Source organism: Wyeomyia smithii, chromosome 3 (genome assembly GCF_029784165.1).
Source record: "Wyeomyia smithii strain HCP4-BCI-WySm-NY-G18 chromosome 3, ASM2978416v1, whole genome shotgun sequence".
Lineage (NCBI taxonomy): Eukaryota > Metazoa > Arthropoda > Insecta > Diptera > Culicidae > Wyeomyia > Wyeomyia smithii.
This window is the reverse complement of record NC_073696.1, coordinates 113,995,113-114,016,915: the sequence shown is the minus strand read 5'-3', so window position 1 is coordinate 114,016,915 and position 21,803 is coordinate 113,995,113. Positions and strand designations below refer to the sequence as shown.

The window sequence follows — 21,803 nt, the reverse complement described above, 5'->3', positions numbered from 1 at the left end:
CTTGAGCTGAGTTCCGTGTCTCGTTTTCTTCAAGACTCCAGAGTACTTAAACTTTTTGGAACAATGAAGTCAAATTTATTAAGCCGAATGCCTAAAGCAAAGCAAAAAGCAAAGACGTGTAGCACACATTCCAAAACAGAACTTGAGCTTCTGTTTATTAAATATACCTACTTTGCAGCCAACTGTTTAATGTGCATGATAATTGCGCTACGATCCTACTTAAGGTATGTTTAGACTATCTGATTTTTTCATCTGATTCGAGCTGATTGCTCGAAAATATATCGAATTCAATGTTGGTTTACGTTTACACCTTTTCGATATTGTGATTCAACATGCCGTTCGATATGTCGAATGGAATAGGAACGTTCCTATTTTTCCTTCGACTTCAAGGACATAGCAACCTTTAATTTTTTTTTCAGTTGTTTGTTTTGGCTCTCCATAACAAACATCATTTTCGTTTTTTGTGTGCTGGCAAATATTGAAATTGAGAAAGGAATTCATTTGACATTCATTTGGCAGTTCTTCCTTCCGACTTGTGCAAGCAGTGTGAACACCGCCATACAAACAGGTTCGACAAAGTATGTCGAACGGTAAATCGAGCAGACTTTCGATTTCTGCAGTGGTCAAAATCAAACCGACATGTCTAATAGTCTGAACGTACCTTTACACTAATAGTCTCTCCCGAGCCGAGAATCGAACCTACGATGACTGGTTTGTTGAACCAGCATTGTGTCTCGAGACCAACTAGAAGGGTGAGGGTAAGCCGAGTGCCTATTTTTGTTAAAAATATTTCTGGGAAAAACGGTATGTTTGATCGGCATAATGTCTTCGGTGAAGCCAAAAAAAAACCTTAAAAAAGCTACGTCATTTATGGATGTTCCCTTAGTGCATTCACCAAAATAGCTTTGGGGCCATCCACATACCACGTGGACAGCTTTGGGGGGGGGGGGGGTTGGCTAATATCCACGGTCCATACAATTTTTTTTAGAATTTATATGGGCAGTTGTCCACGGAGGGGGAGGGGGGGGGGTCAAAATCGTTAAAAATCTGTCCAGTGGTATGTGGATGACCCCTTTCCCAATAACTGATATTTTTTGTTCCCAGATCCTGGACCGGTTTTTGAAACGGAATAGATCCGATCGAAATTTAGGGGACGTTCCGAATCACGACCGAAAAAGACTAAACCGGAACGCCGACTTAACTTTTCTTTCTAAAGTCCATCAGTAACCTGTACAATAGCTCTTTGATAGAGTGTACAATCACTGTCCGTCAGCAGTCGTGCCGTTTGATGTTGCTTATTCATCAGAACAGACTCGAACTCCTTGCGAGCGATACTAAAGGAAATAGCGGAAATTCAATTCATAAACTGTCCCACCACGCTTAATTTTAAACTGTCAATAATACGATGATACTGCTTCTGCTCCTTTAGTTTGACTGGAAACACTACCCATTCATTGGAAGAAACGACACAGCTTGAGTGATAGCTGTAGAAATGTAGCACTCATTGGCAATCAAAGGACGAAACCGGACTGACATGGTACGTATTATTGGAATGCAAAAAGACGGAATTTTTTTCGAAGGTAAATATAAACTGCATTATCATGTGAGTAATATTAGAAAATATGATTTATTTCATCTCAACAATAGTTTTTTTTTTAATTTCACTGGTACATATTCATGATTCACCTGAAGAACTTTCCAATTAATTTTATTTGCTCGAAATAATCTGCTGGCAGAAATAATAAACAGTAAGCATGTTTTCCGGAATCGGGATAATAGAGTCGATCTAAAAACGGACACTGTGTGAGATGCACGTGCAAAATAACTGAATATTTGTATGTACATGGCAAGGATAATTGCAATTTTCCTCCTTTCTCTGTTAATCCAGATCAAGAAAAGAATAATACTTCACTGTAACTTATTATCTAGGAGTTTGTGCTTTAAAATTAAATCCGTTTCATCTCTGCTGGTACTTCTGCGTGAATGATTAATGGATCTGGAATGAATCTGCTTTCAAGCGATGACAGATTGATGATGCGAATGATTTCCAGTTTTACGATCCGTCAATATCCTACGTACAAAGGTTGGCACTTTAGAATCCTCATAGAATCAACGCTTCTATAAAGTGTATCTCACTTATTCATGTAATCAGTTTGTGAAGAGTCTCTTCCTAACAGCTAACTGTAATTGACCCCCTAATGGGTTCTTATCAGTCCTAAAGATGAGTAGTACTTTTATCTTCTGCATTAAATACATGATAAAATGGTAAGTATAATGTTTTGTGTAAACGATACGCCTTATAGACTATGATAGAGTAAATGCTATCGATGTAAACTTAATTGATAACGATTTCATTAAATAAACCTGTGGTTGATGTTGCATTTTGCGATTGGAAGACCTTGGGACAAAACAAGTAGCATATGGGTATGTTTGCGCTATACTAACAGTGGTTATTCAAGCTGAAAGGCGTTCGACTATGGTTTTGGAATGTTGGCTGTGGTTTTTGATGCAAATGATGAGGTTACGTAGAGATTATATCGAAAATCCTTCTATCTTGTTTTAATTGATGCGGTTGTGTTCATGATCAATTATGATGATGTACATAATAGTTTAATCAGTCGATATATTATTGTGTGGGAACCTATCATATAGTTGTACTGGGTTTTTGCGTTATACTTCATATCCAATATAGTGATGTTATTTGTCGTAATGCCATTGGAAATATTTCCACTGTGGTAGAGTCGCGTAATAAAATAATAAAGAAACATGATGGCGAACCATTTAACAGTGGTCGTTAAATGTTGACAGCGGACGCTGTCGGTGGGGCTGGCGAAGTGGTAGTTTTAACCAGCTCCATGTACTGGAAAGGCACATGCAAACTGATTCCGTTGTGCTCAACAATTAGGTGGCCTCGACGATGGGAGGCTCCGGTAACCGTAACTGCTTCCCCTTTGCGGAGCTGTTCACCCACATTCGAAGCAGCTGAGTCCTCCGGAAAGTTCATCTTCATTATGCGAGTTTGCGGGTAACCGAGTTTTGAATTTCCGGTGACGGTGTACGAGCGTGACGGGGGCACTGGAGGTGGGCGTTCCTGCGTAATAGATACAGAAGCCTATTAGTTTGAAATATATATCGAATCAATTTTTCGTTGCCGCAATACATACCAAATCCAGTCCGAAAAGCGTGCATGTTTGTGCGATTATTTTCGAATCGCATTTTTCATTGGGATCGGGTGGAGGCGTGCCGGCAATCGGTTGTGGCCTTGGTCTGGTCGCGGTTCCGGTATTGTTTGCATTGGGTCCCGATGTTGGTTGTCTTGTTGCTGGAATATACGGAATAATTGACAGTAATTATCTACTTGTTTTTTTTTATTCATAATAGCTTTTTAAAACTCACCGTTGCTTTTGTTCATTGCCAGTAGATTGCTACCCACAAGTTTGATATCGTGCGACCTACGGATAGTTCCCAGTCGTTTCCGCAGATTCCACCCACGCCAGGTAGCTTGAATCAATGTGGCGCTCTTCATTCGTACCTCGGTGCGCAAATGCTCCAAATGTTGTCGAATACCTTCACTGAGGAATATATGTCGCTTGCCTGGTGCCCAAGATAGTGTCACCGACCCGTCCAGTTCCGGTGGGTTTTCCAGTGCGAAATCTAAAATCAGTTTGCAGTCTTCTAGGGCTTTTTCTTCGCAGCGCCTCAGCAACCGGAACGGAGCAAGCATTCGGTAGCGGGCAGTAAACTGCTTGAAGCGCATCCGATGTGGAAAACCACTTGCCATCAAGTTTACCGTTTCCAGTACCTGCAAAGCACGAATCTGCCGTACCACAGTACCTCGGTCAAAAACGCCAGTCTTTTCTATGGTGTTACTACGGATGCAGCGAACGAAATGTGGTCTGGCATGAACGAGTGTTCGTAATAAATTATCCAACCTGGTGTGAAAATCTTGCGTCAGAGTGGAAACCGGTTCATCACCATTCAGCAGATCCGTATGTGACGTTGGTGCAATTCTGAAACTCAAACCACGCGGGACATTTTCCTGTGCGTACAAGGCTTTCAGTTCCGTGCCGAATAGATGCGTCGCAAATCCGAAATTGCACGTGTGTTTATAGAAAACTGACACTAGGTCATCCGGAACAACATCTCTGTTCGTATCCAAGAAATCCGTGGTATCGTATTCAACCCGTCCAGCAAAATGTCTGATGGCAAACATTCTCGGATCATACGGTTCGGAGGCTCTCTGTTCCAGACGCGCCGAATTCCTGTGTTGGACTTTAATTTTTGCAACATAACTTTCGGCGGTACCTCGAACGGAACATTCCGCGTCCAGCATACTCAAAAGACCCGTCCGAAGCGATGAAATCAGATCTATACACGGCACATTATCCACGTAATCCACTTCGGCATCGCATATGATGCCTTCCTCTCGGCAGGATTCGACCGAACTTTTGAAAATGTGCGTGTTGTAAAAATGCTGCATTGTTTCCGCGCACAAATTAATGCACAGGTGCTCCAGCTGAGCTGGCCGCGGTTCCTCGAAACCGAACATGTCCAGTATGCCTGCAATCGAGAAATAATGATGTATGAACATGGTTGAATATTACATTCAGTAAATCTATATCTATATATATATAAAATAAGATCAAAATCAAGTCAAATTAAATCAAATGGATTGCGTAAAATTTGAAATATTTCAGCATATTGCAAGCAAGTTGGATCGTACGTACTGTACAATCTTGCAATGAATTCTGCAAAAATTCGGAAATATTTCACGAGGTGTTCAAATTTATATTTTTAAGTATAATTTCAATATATTGCCAGTTCTTAAATTTTCCAAGTTTGACTTGTGATTTTGGAATGCACTTCTAAAATATTACAATATACTATCAACAGGAGAAACAAATACTTTATTAATAATTTTGTATTTTTCCATATACTTTTGATAACAAAATTAAACCAAACAAAATTTCAGTCCTTAGATAAATTTGTATCCTCTACTATACCTACCATATTGTATTCTATCATTAAATTAGTAAGAAATAATATTGGCACAAATAGTGACACACCCGTTTAACACTAAGACAAAACTTGAAAAATTGAAGCATTCAAAACCATAGCTTTCTTTCATGCAAGTTGAACAGAGCATCGCAAGCAAGTAACTTGCATTCATGATGCGGATAAAGAAGATTTGTTGGCCGATTTATTTTTAGATACTGAGCATTTATAGTTAGTATTGATACACATAACATGTGAGGAACATTCGTCAAACGTAAGGTGTCTTTAAAAAAATAAATTAAAGTTGTAATAGACATACCTATAAATCCATCCGTAGCATGTCGTACGGCGTTGTTGAGGGCTGCCATCGACTTCGAACCAGCGTTGCCACCACCAATAGTGGACGCATGTTGGCTTGCGACCTCTGCCTGATTGTGCACTGATTCGTTGCTGTCAGAGCTTAGCGTTCCCAATGTCGAACCCAGCCTGGTAAGAGGAAAATGACTTTGTTAAGCTAACCATTCCACGTTCGTGACACACTTTAAGGTAAATGCATCGGCTCTTACTTACCGTTTAAGACTGTTCGCCCTCCTTACGATCGTTGCCACCGTTCTACAGTAGAGCGCCTTTGCTAGTGAATCTCGCGTCATATTTGACATATTGGCATCGCAAACTGATTTTATCAATTGGCCACGAGCATTGTGCGTACGAATGGTTAGCCCTCGGAACAACTGAGCTGGTGGAACACCTAACAGGTTTGCTACCGCGTTCAGTTCCGTTTCACCATTCACTTCAACTTCCAACCCCTGTGAATAAAGTTAACCTATTATTTTTGGAATATAACGATGCCCCCCTACATCGGATAATTAAAAATAAACAAAATTTGCTCAGACGTTAGAGATTAACATCAATGAAATTCAGACGTAAATTACCCAAATAAATGAATTAGTCATCACAGCAAATTTTGTATGGAAGATTTGAACTCGTTATCATTGGGTTATCGGTAACAAGGCTAACGCAAGTTACCATCAGCACAATAGTTTAAACATAGTTCCGTTAATCATTTGTACACTTAACACTTACTTGTCCATCAACAAACTGCACATTGCCAAGCAACAAAACTGCAGCCAGCACTCGTACCACATCCAGAAAAGGAATACCCAAAATGCCCAAACACGCTTTCCATGCTTGAAATCGCGCTGCGTCCTCCTGCTCGTCCTGTCGGATGTCACCGTTCTGCAGATACCTCAAGTTAGCCGGAGAATATCCTTCCAGATTTAGGCGAGTGCATTCTTCTGCATTGAGACCGGCCAGCATCTGGTAGAAGATGTGATAGTTTTTCTCGTTCGGCAATGGCCGTATGACACGCGTCTGGTCTAGAAAATAGCAATGTATTTTCGTTCGATAGAGAGCTCCGTCTGTTACTTGCACTTCGATGAATTGACCCTAAACGCGTATAAAATTGTGATTACAAATATCTTGCAACAAGGAGAGGGGACATACTATTCGGCTGGACTCAGAGTTGGTGGACGTTTTGGCTGAACCAAGCGACCGTAACACGGTGAAGGCTGCCGCTAGGTGTTTGAATGCATCGGTTTCAGGACCTCCGCCTGCCACGGCAAACAGTTGCCGCAACAGCAGCATAGAGCAGTGGGTTTTGCCCGATCCAGATGTACCTTCGAATTGAAAGTAGGGTTTGAATTTATTATGCGAGCGCTAAATTGACGCTCATACATACCTGAGAGAATTATCGCCTGGGGGTATCCAGTCTCAGCTTGCTGCCGGACGGCTTCTTGCACTATTTTGCGAAGCTGTGGTGCTAGCGGAACGGAGCGGGTTGATGACAGCGTTAGTGGGTTTCCCACGTCATGGTACGGGTTTACAGAGAGCAGGATGGGGCCAACGTTAGTCTGTAGAAGTACAATAATAAATAAGTATTCAGCTGCCTATCGGATTTTATCGTTTACAGGTTATATACACAAGCACAATTACAATCTAAGATTAAGGTTTCCATCTTTTTAGTAAGCACCTTTTAATTAGGAGCGAAATAAGCGAGACATTCGAAATGTTATTTATCTATACACGGTTTGGATAAAAAAAAACATTTGAAAGTAATAGCGTTGAAACTATTTTCGAAAAGTGTCAATAAAAAACTAGCTTGAAAATCTTCATTCGCATTTTTAAATAAGCAAAAGACGAATTGTAGGAAACTAATTGCAAATATAAAACTTATTTTTAGTAAAGTTTGCCATTTACTAATGGAACGATAGCGTCTCCAACTGGATTTTGACAGTTCAGGAAGGTAAATTTTCATACTTGGATTTGTTTTTTTAAGCAGGTTTTGTTATCTAATACTTTGTGGGATTTACTTACTGCAATGAAAATGTGTTACTGGTTTTTATTGCGCCTCTTAATGGTATAGGTCACAAATAGTAAAAACAACAAAAAACGACCCATACTCAAATTCAAACACGTTGTAAACAAACCTTCTTGAACTGTCAAAAAAATTAGGTTAAATCGCTTCGTGTAATGATCTAAAATCAACGACTTGCTGAAAATTTAATAACGTTGGCGGTTAAAAAAATGGACAAAAATTGTGAATTTTTCATGGGTTTACTTTCACACGCACTGACAAAACTACCCATGCGCATCAATCATAGGAACCTATGAGTCAGCAGAAAATATTTGACAGCTCTATCAGTTGAACTCTAGCCGTGATGGCGAAAACAGTGAAGCTACTCCGTTCAGAAGTGTGCGTGTTCAAAAAACGGTACCCCAAAAATCGCGTCGAAAATGGACATCGTTTAACAGTTCATGGACACCGGATACGCCCGTTCCGGCATCTACAGAGCATCCAAAGAAAGCCCGGTTCCAAACAGACGACGAACCTGAGCGATAAGAAGCTTTTAAGGATGCTGAAGAGTAATACCGATAGAAAAGTGGCTACATCGTTGCGTGCGATTGGCCGGGAGGTCGGTGCAACCAGCCAAACAGTGTAAAAGTACCTGGCGAGCATTGACATACATGTCAGGAAGAGGCAGTCCCGTCCACTGGTCTCGGAGCTGCAGGTAATGACGTAGCGAAAGCACCTGAATGAGATGGTCAAACCGACGTTTGTGGCAAATCGCGACTTGGTGATGGTGATGGATGACGAAACCTGTCTCACCCTGGATGGCAACGACTGGCAGGGCACTTCGTATTTTACTTCCCCCAGGAAGGCAGTGAGCACCGAGGTGAAGTTCATTTCACTCACCAAGTTCCGCAAGAAGATGCTGCTGTGGTTGACAATCAGCGAGAAGGGGATATCAAAGTCCCTCTTCTTTTGCTTCGGACTGGCTGTGAACGGGGAATATATAGTACAAAGTGCCTGCCGGAAGTTCCGTCGTTAATCGAGCAATACCATTAGGCCGGAGACGTCGTGTTTTGGAAGGATCTGGCGTCGGCCCATTACTCGAAGCGATATTTGCAGGAGATGGAGCGGCTGAATAGCGATGGGATACCCAGTTGGTGAATCCACCCAACTTCCCTAAGGTGCATGCCATCGAGGATTTCTGGGCAAACCTGAAGCGTAAGATCTACTGCAACAATTTTGTCGCGAAAACTGAGTAGAAATTGATAAACATAACGAAGAAAGAACTAAAAAACATACCTACACGCATGTTCTGATCCGCCATGACGGATGTTCCGGTTAACAGCACAAGCGCCCAGAATTTTTTGCAAGTAAGCTAACCTAAATAACTAACATTTCATTGGAAATTTATCAATCTCGATTATATCTTAATTATATTTTACTACCATCCGAAAAAAGTTCATTTTTTTACCGCAAACGTAAATCAATTGTCAACCACGCTTTAAAAAAGTTCAGGGAATGGTATCGACCACGCCAAGACTAACTTAAAACAGTTTTCTGGGCAGAAGTTTTATACGGCATTTAGAAGAAGAAAGTTCAGCATTGTTGATGCTCGCTAAAACATCTGCATGACCTCTGTTTCGACAATTGAGAAGCAGCTTTTTCATTGGTATCCATTGAATAGACCGGATAAACTAGCGGTGTTCCGAACAATTTTGACCGGATTTGAACTACGGAGAAAAGGTTATAAAACGGTATGTCGGCAAAAACGTGTAGGTAGTGTCTAATAACAACAATTTTCTCAACACATCGAGGCTCATTTGTTCTTTTTTAATAAAAAATCACCAAACGCCAAACGACTGGTTGGATTTGGCATATTTACAAGAAGAGACGTCGATTCGACTGTAGAATTTATACAGGCATCACGTTGCTAAACTGTTTTACAAAGTGTTCTTCCTTATACTAGAGATTGAGACCGTTGGTAAAACCTTTTGTCAATGGCCGGAGACTGGTTTTCAAGAGAAGCGCTCCCCGATGGAACCCTGTTACAGTTCCTAGATATGTTCCTGAAATACAACTCGCAGACTCATCATCCGTTTGTGGATTTTTAGGCGGCGTACGATTCAGTCGAGCTGAATGAGCTGTGGTAGATGATGTTACACGCTAAAGTTGGATGGTGCGAAACCACATCAATATTATGCGAAATTAGCGCATTTTTTTAATTAAGTTTGAAACCTAGATAACGAATGTGTGTTGATAAATTATTACACTTATAAAACATCAACCGGTGTTATTACCGTCATCTTCATGATGATTTGTACTGGTATTGGTTTTCAGAAGGCAGCTACCGCCACCGGTGTTGTAGATTTATTTTATTTGTTTATTTGATCGGCCACTAGCACATTCCAAGGCTATCGGGCCGTTGGTATGTATACATTTTGGTTACAATTATAATTTATTTTTATACACTTTATAAACAATTATAATTATATTCTTATAAACTAAGATTTTTAGGAAATAACATCTAAATAAGATCACATAAATTACTTTCTTTTATAAACCTCACACATCTTTTGATTGCATTTGCATCATCTTTAAGCTCTTTAATACTGCTTATTGAGTGTTTATTTCTAGCAGAAGAAAGTTGTTGACATTCATTAAAAATATGATTTACTGTTAACGGTGCTTTACATATGTCGCAATTTGGAGAGATATCATGAGACATGAGATATGAATGTGTCACAATCGCGTTATTATTACACTACCTCGACGGTTTAAAACATTTATGCTACTCCAATATTTGGTGGACTCTCTTATTTGTCTATACTTGTTGTCTATTATATTATTCCAACCTTGTTCCCATGAGAAAGACAATTCGAATTTAATATAATTTTTATAATATTTGGCTTCTAGTGGTGAATTATTCGGAGATTCGTCCAATGCTGTTTTGGCTGTATTGTTAGCTATTTCATTACCACAAATTCCAATATGGCTAGGGACAAAATAGAACGATACTTTCCTACCAGAGAGATATATAGTTTTAATGTTTATGAGTATAGTTTTAATAATAAAATGACTACAAAATTTGTTTGCAAGCGCCTGTAGAGCGCTTAGTGAATCAGTAACAATTATGTTTTTGTCAAAGTTGTTCCACAAAATTTCGATCATAACTTTATTTATAGCAGTTAGCTCTGCATTGTAGGATGAACAATGATCCGGTTGCCGAAATTTTCATGTCTTATTATGATTTTCCATGTAAAAAGCACAAGCAGTGGTATCGCCACGTTTTGAGCCGTCTGTATAGTAAAACATACTATCATTATGGTATTGTTTAAATGCGAGAAATTTCTTTTTGAACACGATTGGGTTAACATTATTTTTTCTCATTTCGCATAATTCTGTATTAATCTCGAATCGTGGAACTGTCCATGGTTTTGAAATAGGGCTCATTTCATCTTCTATTTCCAGGAATTTAATATGGTGTTTTTCTAAAATTTTTCCATATCGTGCTGGAAACGAATTATCCCATAGACCATTGTGATCTTGTAACTGTTTTAAATTTTGGTACAAGGGATGATGCGAGTTGCACAATACTCGTGTCATCTGATTGAGTGTATGTTTTTCTCTTCGGAAACTGAGCGATTGCATGTTCGAATCCACTAATATACTGATTACTGGACTTGACCTGAATGCTCCACTAGATAAACGAACACCTTGATGGTGGACTGAGTCTAATGATTTCAACAGTCCAGCTGTTGCAGAACCATAAACGCAATCACCATATTCTAATCGTGACAGTACCAACGAATTGCGCAATTTCAGCAATATTTTGCGGTCTGAACCCCATTTCGTACTTGCTAATGATTTAATTATATTTAAGGCTTTCGTCGATTTTACCTTTGCTTATTTAATATGGGCTTTCCATGTCAGAGATTTGTCAAATATCATGCCGAGAAATCGAACTTCTTCTGATTCCTTAATTTTCTGTTGATCTAAGTTGAATTCTAAGCAACTAGAATGCTTTCGTCTCTTGCAGAAATGTACAAATGCTGTTTTACTAACAGAAATTTTGAAACCATGATTTGGAAGCCATGCATGAATTTCATTAATTGATGTTTGTATTTGTTTTTTGATAGACTTAAGATATCTTGATGACATGTATAGAACAATATCATCTGCGTATAGAAGTAGCTTACATTTTTGTGATATAGTTTTGCACACATCGTTAATTGCTATTAAAAATAGGGTCACGCTCAAAACCGCATCCTGAGGTAAACCATTATCTTGCTCATAAAAAGATGATAAATTGTTACCTTGAGAGACGCAGAACTTACGCTCAATTAGGAAATTGTGAACAAAAGCCAACATATTTCCGTCAATTCCAACTGTTTTCAGCTTTTCAAGAATATGCTTTTGCCATGTTAAATCATATGCTTTTTCTAGGTCAAAGAAGACCGCATACGTATGTTCCTTTGCAGAGAAAGCTTTCCTAATATCATTTTCTAAATTTGTTAAACTGTCTATTGTGGATCGGTCAGATCGGAAACCGAATTGAATATTTGATAAGATATGGTTTTGCCTTTCTCCTAGAAAGGTATAGCAATCACTGGAAAAACCAAGGGTATAAAAGTGGTCCCAATGGCCGAATGTCATATACCACTCGACCCCTTTCGACGAACTGAGCATTTCCTGTATGTATGTATGTATGTGTGTATGTGTGTGTGTATGTGCAACTTTTTTTTCTCACTCACTTTTCTCAGAGATGGCTGGACCGATTTCCATAAAATTAATTGCAAATGAAAGGTCTAGTTGCGCCATAGGTTGCTATTGAAATTCATTGTAATCGGATTTTTAGTTAAGAGGTTATGTATCAAAATATAAAAATCACGAAACATCAATATCTCAGAAACCACACAACCGATTTCGATAAAACTGGTTTCAAATGATCGGGCTGTCTCCAGAACCCTTAACTTTTAAATTTCGTTATGATTGGAAATATGGTTCAAAAGTAATGTGAAGAAAACTTATCCTGAGGTTGTTTAAACTCACTCATTTTTCTCAGAGATGACTGAACCGATTTTCACAAAATTAGTGTCAAATCAAAGGTCTAGTTGCCCCATAGGTTGCTATTGGATTTCATTGTAATCGGATTGTAACTTTGTCCGTTGTTTATAAAAATGTGAAATCACATAATAATAGTAAACATATTGACTTTCTCCTAACGATCACTGGTTAATTAAAAGGTAGAAAAGTGATCCAAAAGGCCGAATGTCATATACTACTCGACTCAGTTCGACGAATCGAGCATTTTCTGCATGTATGCATGTATAGGTGTATATGTGTGTGTGAGTGTATACGTGTGTATGTGCACCTTTTTTTTCGCACTCACTTCTCTCAGAGATGGTCTGACCGATTCTTTCTATCTTGGTGTCAAATGAAGGGTCTATTTGCCGCTTAGGTTGCTATTGAATTTCATTGTAATCAAACTTTGAGTTTTGGCGCTGCGTCAGAATGTAAAAATCGCTCTTATATCTCAGGAGCTATGAACATAGTTGAATTCAAATTGATGGGCTTTCAAACCCTTAAACAATGAATTTCATAATGCTTAAACATGTGGTTTGAAAGTTATAAAAAGAAACGTAACCCGCAGACTGTTTAAAAATATAGCTACGATCAAAATATGTAGCCTCAACATCATTTCAATTTGATATTGTACTATTTCAATGTTTGCGGCCTTGCTCAGGATTGAAGTTGAAATAAAAAGTCATTTCTATCATTTCACTTTTTGCCTTTCTCCTAGAAAGATATAGCAATCACTGCAAAAACTAAAGGTATGAAAGTGCTCAAAAGGGCCGAATATCGTATATCACTCGACTCAGTTCGACGAGTTGAGCATTTTCTGTATGTGTGTTTGTGTGTAACGCTCTCCCAATCTCACTTCATGTTCTCAGAGATGGCTGAACCGATTTAAATGAAATTAATTGCAAATGAAAGGTCTAGTTGCCCTATAAGACCCTATTGAATTTTATTGTAATCTGATTTCTAGTTTAGAGGTTATGTATTAATATGTGAAAATCTCGAAACATCAATATCTCAGAAACTACAGAAACGATTTGAACAAAATTGGTTTCAAATGAACGGGCTACCTAAAAACCTTTAACTTTTGAATTTTATGAAGATTGAACATGTGTTTCAGAAGTTATAAGTTAGAAGAAACGTGTTCTGGAGACTATTTAATCTCACTCATGTTTCTCAGAGATGGCAGGACCGATTTTCATAAAATCAGTGTCATATGGGAGGTCTTGTTGCCCCGTTAGACTTTATCGATTTTTTTTGCAAACGGATTATTACTTTGCCTGTTATGTTTAAAAATGTGAAATCCAGCTATGAAGAGAAACATATTCCGAAGACTACTTGGACTCATTCACTTTTCTCAGAGATGGTTGAACCGATTTCCACAAAATTAGTGTCAAATGAAAGGTGTAGCTGCCTCATAACACCCTATTCAATTTTGCTGTAATCGAGCTGTAACTTCGTCTGTAATGTATCGAAATGTGAAAATCACGAAACTTCATTATCTTAGAAACTACACAACTGATTTGAACAATATTGATATCAGATGAACGGGCTAGTTAAGAGTTAACTGATGAATTATGATTGAACACGTGCATCTAGAAAAACATTGTCACACCATATACGATTGTAAAATTTTAGTAAGTATCGTTTTGAATGAAAGGTTAATTTTTTGACGTTGACTAACGTCTATATCGAAGTTAGGCCCCTGAATTTGAAAATCTAGTAATTCAATCAGGGAAAACCAGGGAAAAGTGGTCAGGTTTTGAGCGCTTATTTTGCAGTCATCTATAATCAGGTTTTCGAGGTTTTAGCATCAATCGATCAGAATTTCTTTTACGGTTAAATTTATGTAACAAAAACAAACTATTTTTTGAGATACACTATTGAAAAATTGGTAATCAATATCGATTGTCTAAATCATACCGCGCAGCCAATCACTACCTCTCTTCCCAAGCACAGTCGACACTAACGGATACAATCGATCTGACTTTGTTGTTATTGTTGTTGTCACTTTCTGTTTCCGATGTTTATGCTGCTGCTAGCGGAAAAAACTTTGCAAATATGCATCTTTTTGTTGGTGTTAATTTTACGACAGCGGCCGGCGCCCCATCATTTTAATTCCAAAACTGCACCAGTGACATGCGGACGCTAGGTGATAGCAGCTGAAAAGAGGAAAGACAAAAGAGTACCGGTCATCTCGTGCCGGTTTCACCCGTTATGCTGGTGGCTGTAAGTAATAAATGGCACTGCAAAATACTAAAATGGCTGAAATTCTGGACGGACTACCAGTAAATGAGAAAAATCGGCAACTGGTACCTTTTGGTGCCTCGAAATTTTGTTACAGAAGCGGCTAATTGAATTTTCTGTTTCACCAAATGCTGCTACTAGCGAAAAAACCTTGCAAAAATGAATGTTTGTGTTGGTGTTAAAATTACGACAGCGGCCGGTGCAGCTTTCAAGAAACATTTGTCTCTACCATTTCATCATCTATGTAGCCCCTCCTTCTTTCTAATTATCTAACGAAGCCTTGGTATAAAACGTGTCGTTCGAACATTTCACCCCATCAGTTGCATTACTAAACCATACCGGTTACATACGGACGCTATCTTGAAAGAATTCTGGACGGACTAACCAAAAACAAGGATATATTCGGCAACTGGCACCTTTTGGTGCCTCGAAATTGTGTAATAGAAGCGGCTAATTGAATTTTCTATTTTACAAAATGCTACTGCTGGCGGATAAAACCTTGCAAATATGCATCTTTTTGTTGGTGTTAATTTTACGACAGCGGCCGGCGTCCCATAATTTTGATTCCAAAACCGCACCAGTGACATGTGGACGCTAGGTGTTAGCAGCTGAAAGGAGGAAAGACAAAAGGGTACCGGTCATCTCGTGCCGGTTTCACCCGTAATGCTGGTGGCTGTAAGTAATACATGGCTACTGCAATATACTAAAATGACTGGAATTATGGACGGAATAACCAGTAAACGAGAATAATCGGCAACTGGCACCTTTTGGTGCCTCGAAGTTTTATAATAGAAGCGGTTAATTGAATTTTTTGTTTTACAAAATGCTGTTGCTAGCGGAAAAAACCTCGCATAAATGCATGTTTGTGCTGGTGTTAATATTACGTCAGCGGCCGGCGCAGCTTTCAAGAAAAATTTTTCCTTACCATTCCATCATCTACTTAGCTCCTCCTTCTTTCTAATTATCTGACGAAGCCTTGGTATAAAACGTACCGTTCGAACATTTCACCCCATCATTTTAATTCCAAAACCGCACCAGTGACATACGGACGATACGGATTTTTTTAATAAAGGTTTACAGCTATAGTAATTTGCTAGCAGTTTCGTCTAGTGCTAAAACGAATATATTGAGAATCTTCGCAATGTCTCGACACATGAACATGATCTATAAGCGCAATTCTCGGAATACATCGAATTTGTTAATTCTAATGTTTGTCTTGTCATTTCAAACGGTGACACCCCAACAGCCCTAAATACGTTAGCCATATGGACGGTTGCCATACGTACGATAGCCATAAGCGACGTTAGCCATAATATTATTTTCGCATATGGATGTTAGCCATAATATACGATAGCCATAACGTACGATAGCCATAACGTATGTATGCCATAATTCTTTTATTATTGAAAAATTTTATATTTTTTTCCTGCTCAAAAAACGTTTGCCATTAGGTATTTATAGGTGCTAAGTCATGATTGATTGAATGTTGTTCTGCATAACATGGATAAAAGATGATTATTTATTTCAAGCACGTTGTATATCTCTTCGATATTCCTAACGCAGTATTTTTTACGATTTTCACGATGTAAAAAGTGGAAATAAAATTGCCAACACAGTAACTACGATTATGTAATGTTATACAATTGAAATGATAACAGGAGATATACTACATAACATTCTGGGATAATTAATTTCACCAGCACAAAGTATTTTTTACATTGGAAATTTCATTTAGCAGTTGAAAATATTTTTCCTTCGTACAAAAATGATTCATTATTTTATTTGTACTAATATTCTATTCTAAATTATTCGAATCTTATAAATCGCCATAATATGTTCTAAACTCTTTTTCTTCTAGTATTTAATAATAGTTTCCTAAATATATGATGTGTTTAATCAGTATTATTTCATAATTTATTGTTTTCGGAGCCTAGGGCTGAAGCAAATCCATGACATAACTTGCTAAATCGTAATTTTCGGAATTTTTATTTAATTCGCTCATCTTTTAGCTGCTGATATGATTTCCGCTATTAGTAATCGATTTTTGATATAAAGAACGAGATGAATCCTTTTTTATATTTTTATTCATCGATTATACAGAGAAATTAGTTTGATTATCCGGAGTCATGTTTTTTCTTCCAATTTTGGATTTTGTTCATATCTGTGACGTTTGCCTTTTTGTCGATTTTGTCTAGAAATGCCAAAAGTTCATACAATATTTTGTGGCATATGCTGCGTAGTAAACTCAAGGCATAAAGAAAGATGAAATGATTGACTCATCTTATTTCATTTTTTTATATTTGACAAACATCGACATACAGTCGCTAGATAATTTTTAGATTTTATGTCGGCATATTTACTAAGTACAATATTCGTTTTATCAACATAATGACGATTCTCGACGAAAAAAAATGAAAAAATATAATTGAAAAATCCGGAGACTTTGTTTATCCGAAGTAAAATATTTTTCAAAACTCTGGATAATAGAGTCCGACCTGTACCTATTTTGATTTCGCTGATCTTCCACGATGCACAAATAAATAAGTTTTTTGAAAATAAATTGCATCAATGTGCCAGATGCTTCAGCTTCAATGATATTGTAAGCATTTGGGATATTGGTAGCATGAACAACAGCCAGAGCTTGATTTTTTTGTATGTCTAGTACTGCTGCTGAATGAATTTGTTTAGATTTTTACTCAGATAAAAAAGAGACAGGGTATTTTTTTAACATTTGTAAAGTTATAATTCGTACAATATGCATCGATGATTTGATTTATTTTTTACTAACTCTGCATCCCGATTCGCCTTGCATAGCCTTCAAGTTGTGATTTTTTTATACGAAAAAAATTGTTAGAAACAGCTTGCTAAATTCCTGAAAAGGCAGTAAACATCAAATTAAATAAATCATTTGCATTACCGTGTTTATTACTTTTGAAACCTATAGTAGGACATTCTAGATAATACAACCAAAATAATTTCAGTAAATAACATCAACAGTTATAGGGTCACTTGCCGGCAAAAACAGCAGAACATTAACGCTCAATTGAACTCTTTTTTGAGACTTTCATTTGACCAGCCTCTTATTTTAAAAAAAATATATAGACAATATTTATTACACAGTACCAACGAATGAAATTTTCTACTAAGACAAACGAAAACATATAGCGGTTTCTAGCACATAAAGAGATAAACATACACAATTTCACACCATTAATAATGCACAATACAGAATCGTTTCGAACCATGTAAATTTGTTCATTGAGTTGATATAAACTTAAAGCTGCAAATATAACTATGCATTCAAATTTACTTTACTTATGTGCTTAGTACAAATTTACGCTGAATTCCCTTGCTGTGTAGTGTGAAAGTAACCTTACTTAATTGCTTGCAGCACACAATAACTATTGAAACAAATACACAATGCACAATTATCAATTATTTTAACTATTATTGCGGTTCTTCATCCTATATTTTCAAAAGTTATTCAAATGTTGTCACCGCGCTGCGATAACATTGAAGTACATAATTGACAATAGCTAGTATTCAAATTGAAAAATTATCTGTGAAACACTCGCGGCCTTCGGCCGACTTGATTGTCCGAGGTGAATGCTGTCCTTACTCGCTATCGCTCGTTCGGACGTAAACTAGAGGATAGCCCCTAGTGGTGAGTAAGCCTAGGAAACCAGTAGATCAGTTGTTTGTATGCGAGAGGCCGCCGCTTCCGACGGCGGGTCGGCGGCCGGCTCGGACTGCGGAAGCCTCGGCGGCTTGGGGCCGCCTTGGTTCCTTGCCCTCGACGATGCGTCTTCGCCGCATGGATATCCTGTTGAACTATTTTCAAAACAAATACTAGGGTGCCAATGAACACCGTCTTTTCAAATATTGTTTTCTCGAAAAATGACCCTAAGCAAAACTTCAGTTCAGTCGGAATTCAGGAAGTAGAGCCTCATGGTCAAAAACGCACAGTTCATGAAATGTTCGAAATCTAAAATTCTTCTATACTGAATGTCTTAAAAATGCATGAAATGCCGAGAACTGGTATTACCCCAAAAAAATGAAGAAGAGAAAATTGACTTTCTGAAACATACAAAATTTTCGAGCTGAGAGCGTCTTCCAGCTGACAGAGTTCATGAAGTCTGAACTTTCATCATGTATCGCTAAGTTGCGTTGAAAAGACCCTCTCATTTGATTCTTCAATTACTAAAATATAGATTTGAACTATTATATCTGTTAAACAAAGAAAAGCGTGTAACATATAATTTTCATTTAATCGTTGGCTTCACATAACTCGCTACCACTTCAATAATTGATAACAGATTTTTCACAGCGCATTTCACCTTTTCTTACTATACATGGAAACTGCTCCCACCTCTCAGTTTCATGCGTAGATTACATTACAGCAGAGTCGAATGCAAGATGATTGTTGAACTGAATTTTATAAAAAGGGTCAAAAAGGATAAAGAGATATTCCAACCTAAAAAGTATCGCTGTAGTCTACTTTCGTAGCTCTTCGCAATAAGCCGAAACATTAGGCAAAATTATGGCTATCGCCTATTATGGCTAACATACATTATGGCTTTCGTCTATTATGGCCAACGTACTGTATGGCAATCATCTTTATGGCAGTCGTCTGTATGGCAAACGTCCGTATGGCTATCGTATTTATGGCTGTTGGCGGGTCCCCATTTCAAACTACGAACAAATGCTTTTCTAATTCGAATACCTGGGAAGCGGGGATGCCAATATAAATAAGGTTTCATCCATATATGTCATTTATATTATTAATTAATTATTGTTCAAAGCGCTCTAATGTCAGCAAATAAGAAAGCACTGTTAGATGAAAAATATAGAGTCCTACGTCATGCGGTCGGGTCCTTAATACCACCCTCCTACTATTTGAAATACATGAAGTTATGCTGGGCTGGAGCTAACCTAACATGAGCTTTATCTATTTAATGTCAAACAATTTTTAAATTTAAAATTTTTGCTTGAATCGTTCTGGTCTCCAATTTCAGATAGTTTCGTTGAGTTTGCTTTTTGCTCAGATAGGAAAAATTTTACCCAATTCGCTAAATTGAATGATTGTCTTGGTAGTGCAGTTACGAACAAAGGTTTGATTCGAATATGTATGAAATGACAGCGATTAAATAAGAGAGATCCATTCTTCTAGTATATATAAATATTTATAACGTTTTAACGTCTCAGCATTCAGAAATGCACTGTTAGATAACATTGCAACAAATACTGGAGTTGCGATTCCCTCTACTATTTGTTTTAATGGAATATAAGAATACGGTAGTCAACGTCATGCGGTCGTGTCTTGAATACCACCCTCCTACTATTTAACATTTCATAGTGTATTTCATCAATACCAGGAGAAGAACCTTTAGTACTATTCAGGGCATGTTCTAACTCGTAAATGCTAAATTTACAGTTGTACGCCTTGCATTTTTACTAGTTTTAGTGACTGTAATAGGATGTTTTTCTTTTCTTGATTTGATAGCTTTGAATGAATCAGAGAAATTTTCGAGGAATAGATATTTGTAAAATGCTTCGCTAAATATTCACATATTTGTTTCTTGTCTGAAATTACTGAATTACCAGCGTGAAGAGCCGTTATGGTGTTGTAGATGTATGTACGAGCCCTCATATGAACCGGCTCACCACGATAAACCACGAATTTTTGAGCGCTTCAAAAGCCGAAGTTTACCAACACATCACGATTTTTGTGAATAAGATATATATATATATATATATATATATATATATATATATATATATATATATATATATATATTTATATATATATATATATATATATATAAATATATATATATATATATATATATATATATATATATATATATATATATATATATATATATATATATATATATATATATATATATATATATATATATATATATATATATATATATATATATATATATATATATATAGATGTGCATGAATTTGTGTTTCATTTGTATGGTACCCCTCCCTTCCAGAAGAGGGAGGGGTCTCAAACTATCTTAGTCACCTTTCTCGGCCCCTAAAACCCCTATATACAAAATTTCACGTCGATCGGTTCAGTAGTTTCCAAGCCTATATGGAACAGACAGACAGACAGACAGAGCTGCATTTTTATATGTCTAGATATATATATATATATATATATATATATATATATATATATATATATATATATATATATATATATATATATATATATATATATATAAATATAAATATATATATATATATATATTTATATATATATATATATATATATATATATATATATATATATATATATATATATATATATATATATAAATATAAATATATATATATATATATATATATATTTATATATATATATATATATATATATATAAATATAAATATATATATATATATATATATATATATATATATATATATATATATATATATATATATATATATATTTTTTTTTTATTTTTTTATTTTTTTTTTTTTTTTTAATTTTTTTTTTTTTTTTTTTTGTTTCAGGTGGAGGGGAAATTTGCATCCAAACCCCTGAGGTGACCAACCTCAGGGAGTGTGGGGTTGGTTTGAATCAGTGACCGGACCCACTAAAACCCCTCCAGTCTCCAGCCCATAATACTCCCCGGGACCACCGCTAGGTATTGCTTCGGGGAGCGGCTTTTGTGCTCTGTGCACCCTCTTGGTTCTATAGATCTCTTTGCTAACTTAGCTAACTAACCTGGAGACTGGCCGTTAGCTAACACTGGCGTGTCGGTGGTCAACCTGTCGCCTGTTTTGCAATTCTAAAACTATTTGAGAGGCGGCTGTACAAACCGCCCTCCAAATGTTTGGGTCTTTACACATCCTCCGAACTAGGTTGTCCGGAGTGGTGTCTGGCCCGCTCACTACCATCATGTCGCTCCGCGCATGCACAAAACGAGGGCACACGAAGAAGACATGCTCAGCAGTTTCTTCCGCATCCGCGCACTCGGGACACATGGGGGACCCCGCATGCCCGAATCTGTGTAGATACTGCCTGAAGCAACCATGACCTGACAGAATCTGTGTCAAGTGGAAGTTAACTTCTCCATGGCGCCTCCCGACCCATCCGGATACGTCCGGAATA

General features: G+C 37.3%; 1 protein-coding gene across 4 annotated transcripts in view; it reads right to left on the bottom strand.

Annotated features, from left to right (window-relative positions):
* Window positions 1–1,602: 1,602 nt before the first annotated feature.
* The window catches only part of LOC129730168 (myosin-I heavy chain), a 233,401-nt gene continuing 213,200 nt past the window's right edge, over window positions 1,603–21,803 (bottom strand). For 2 of the 4 annotated variants that reach the window (XM_055689272.1, XM_055689274.1), the window contains 8 exons: window positions 6,734–6,905; window positions 6,499–6,671; window positions 6,079–6,441; window positions 5,566–5,801; window positions 5,315–5,481; window positions 3,397–4,560; window positions 3,165–3,322; window positions 1,603–3,112 (listed from right to left, as the gene is read on the bottom strand). In XM_055689272.1, coding sequence (XP_055545247.1) covers window positions 2,795–3,112; window positions 3,165–3,322; window positions 3,397–4,560; window positions 5,315–5,481; window positions 5,566–5,801; window positions 6,079–6,441; window positions 6,499–6,671; window positions 6,734–6,905 — 2,751 coding nt within the window. In that variant the 3' untranslated portion in view covers window positions 1,603–2,794. The remainder of the gene's footprint in view (window positions 3,113–3,164; window positions 3,323–3,396; window positions 4,561–5,314; window positions 5,482–5,565; window positions 5,802–6,078; window positions 6,442–6,498; window positions 6,672–6,733; window positions 6,906–21,803) is intronic. The other 2 variants (XM_055689273.1, XM_055689275.1) reach the window with 1 other exon arrangement.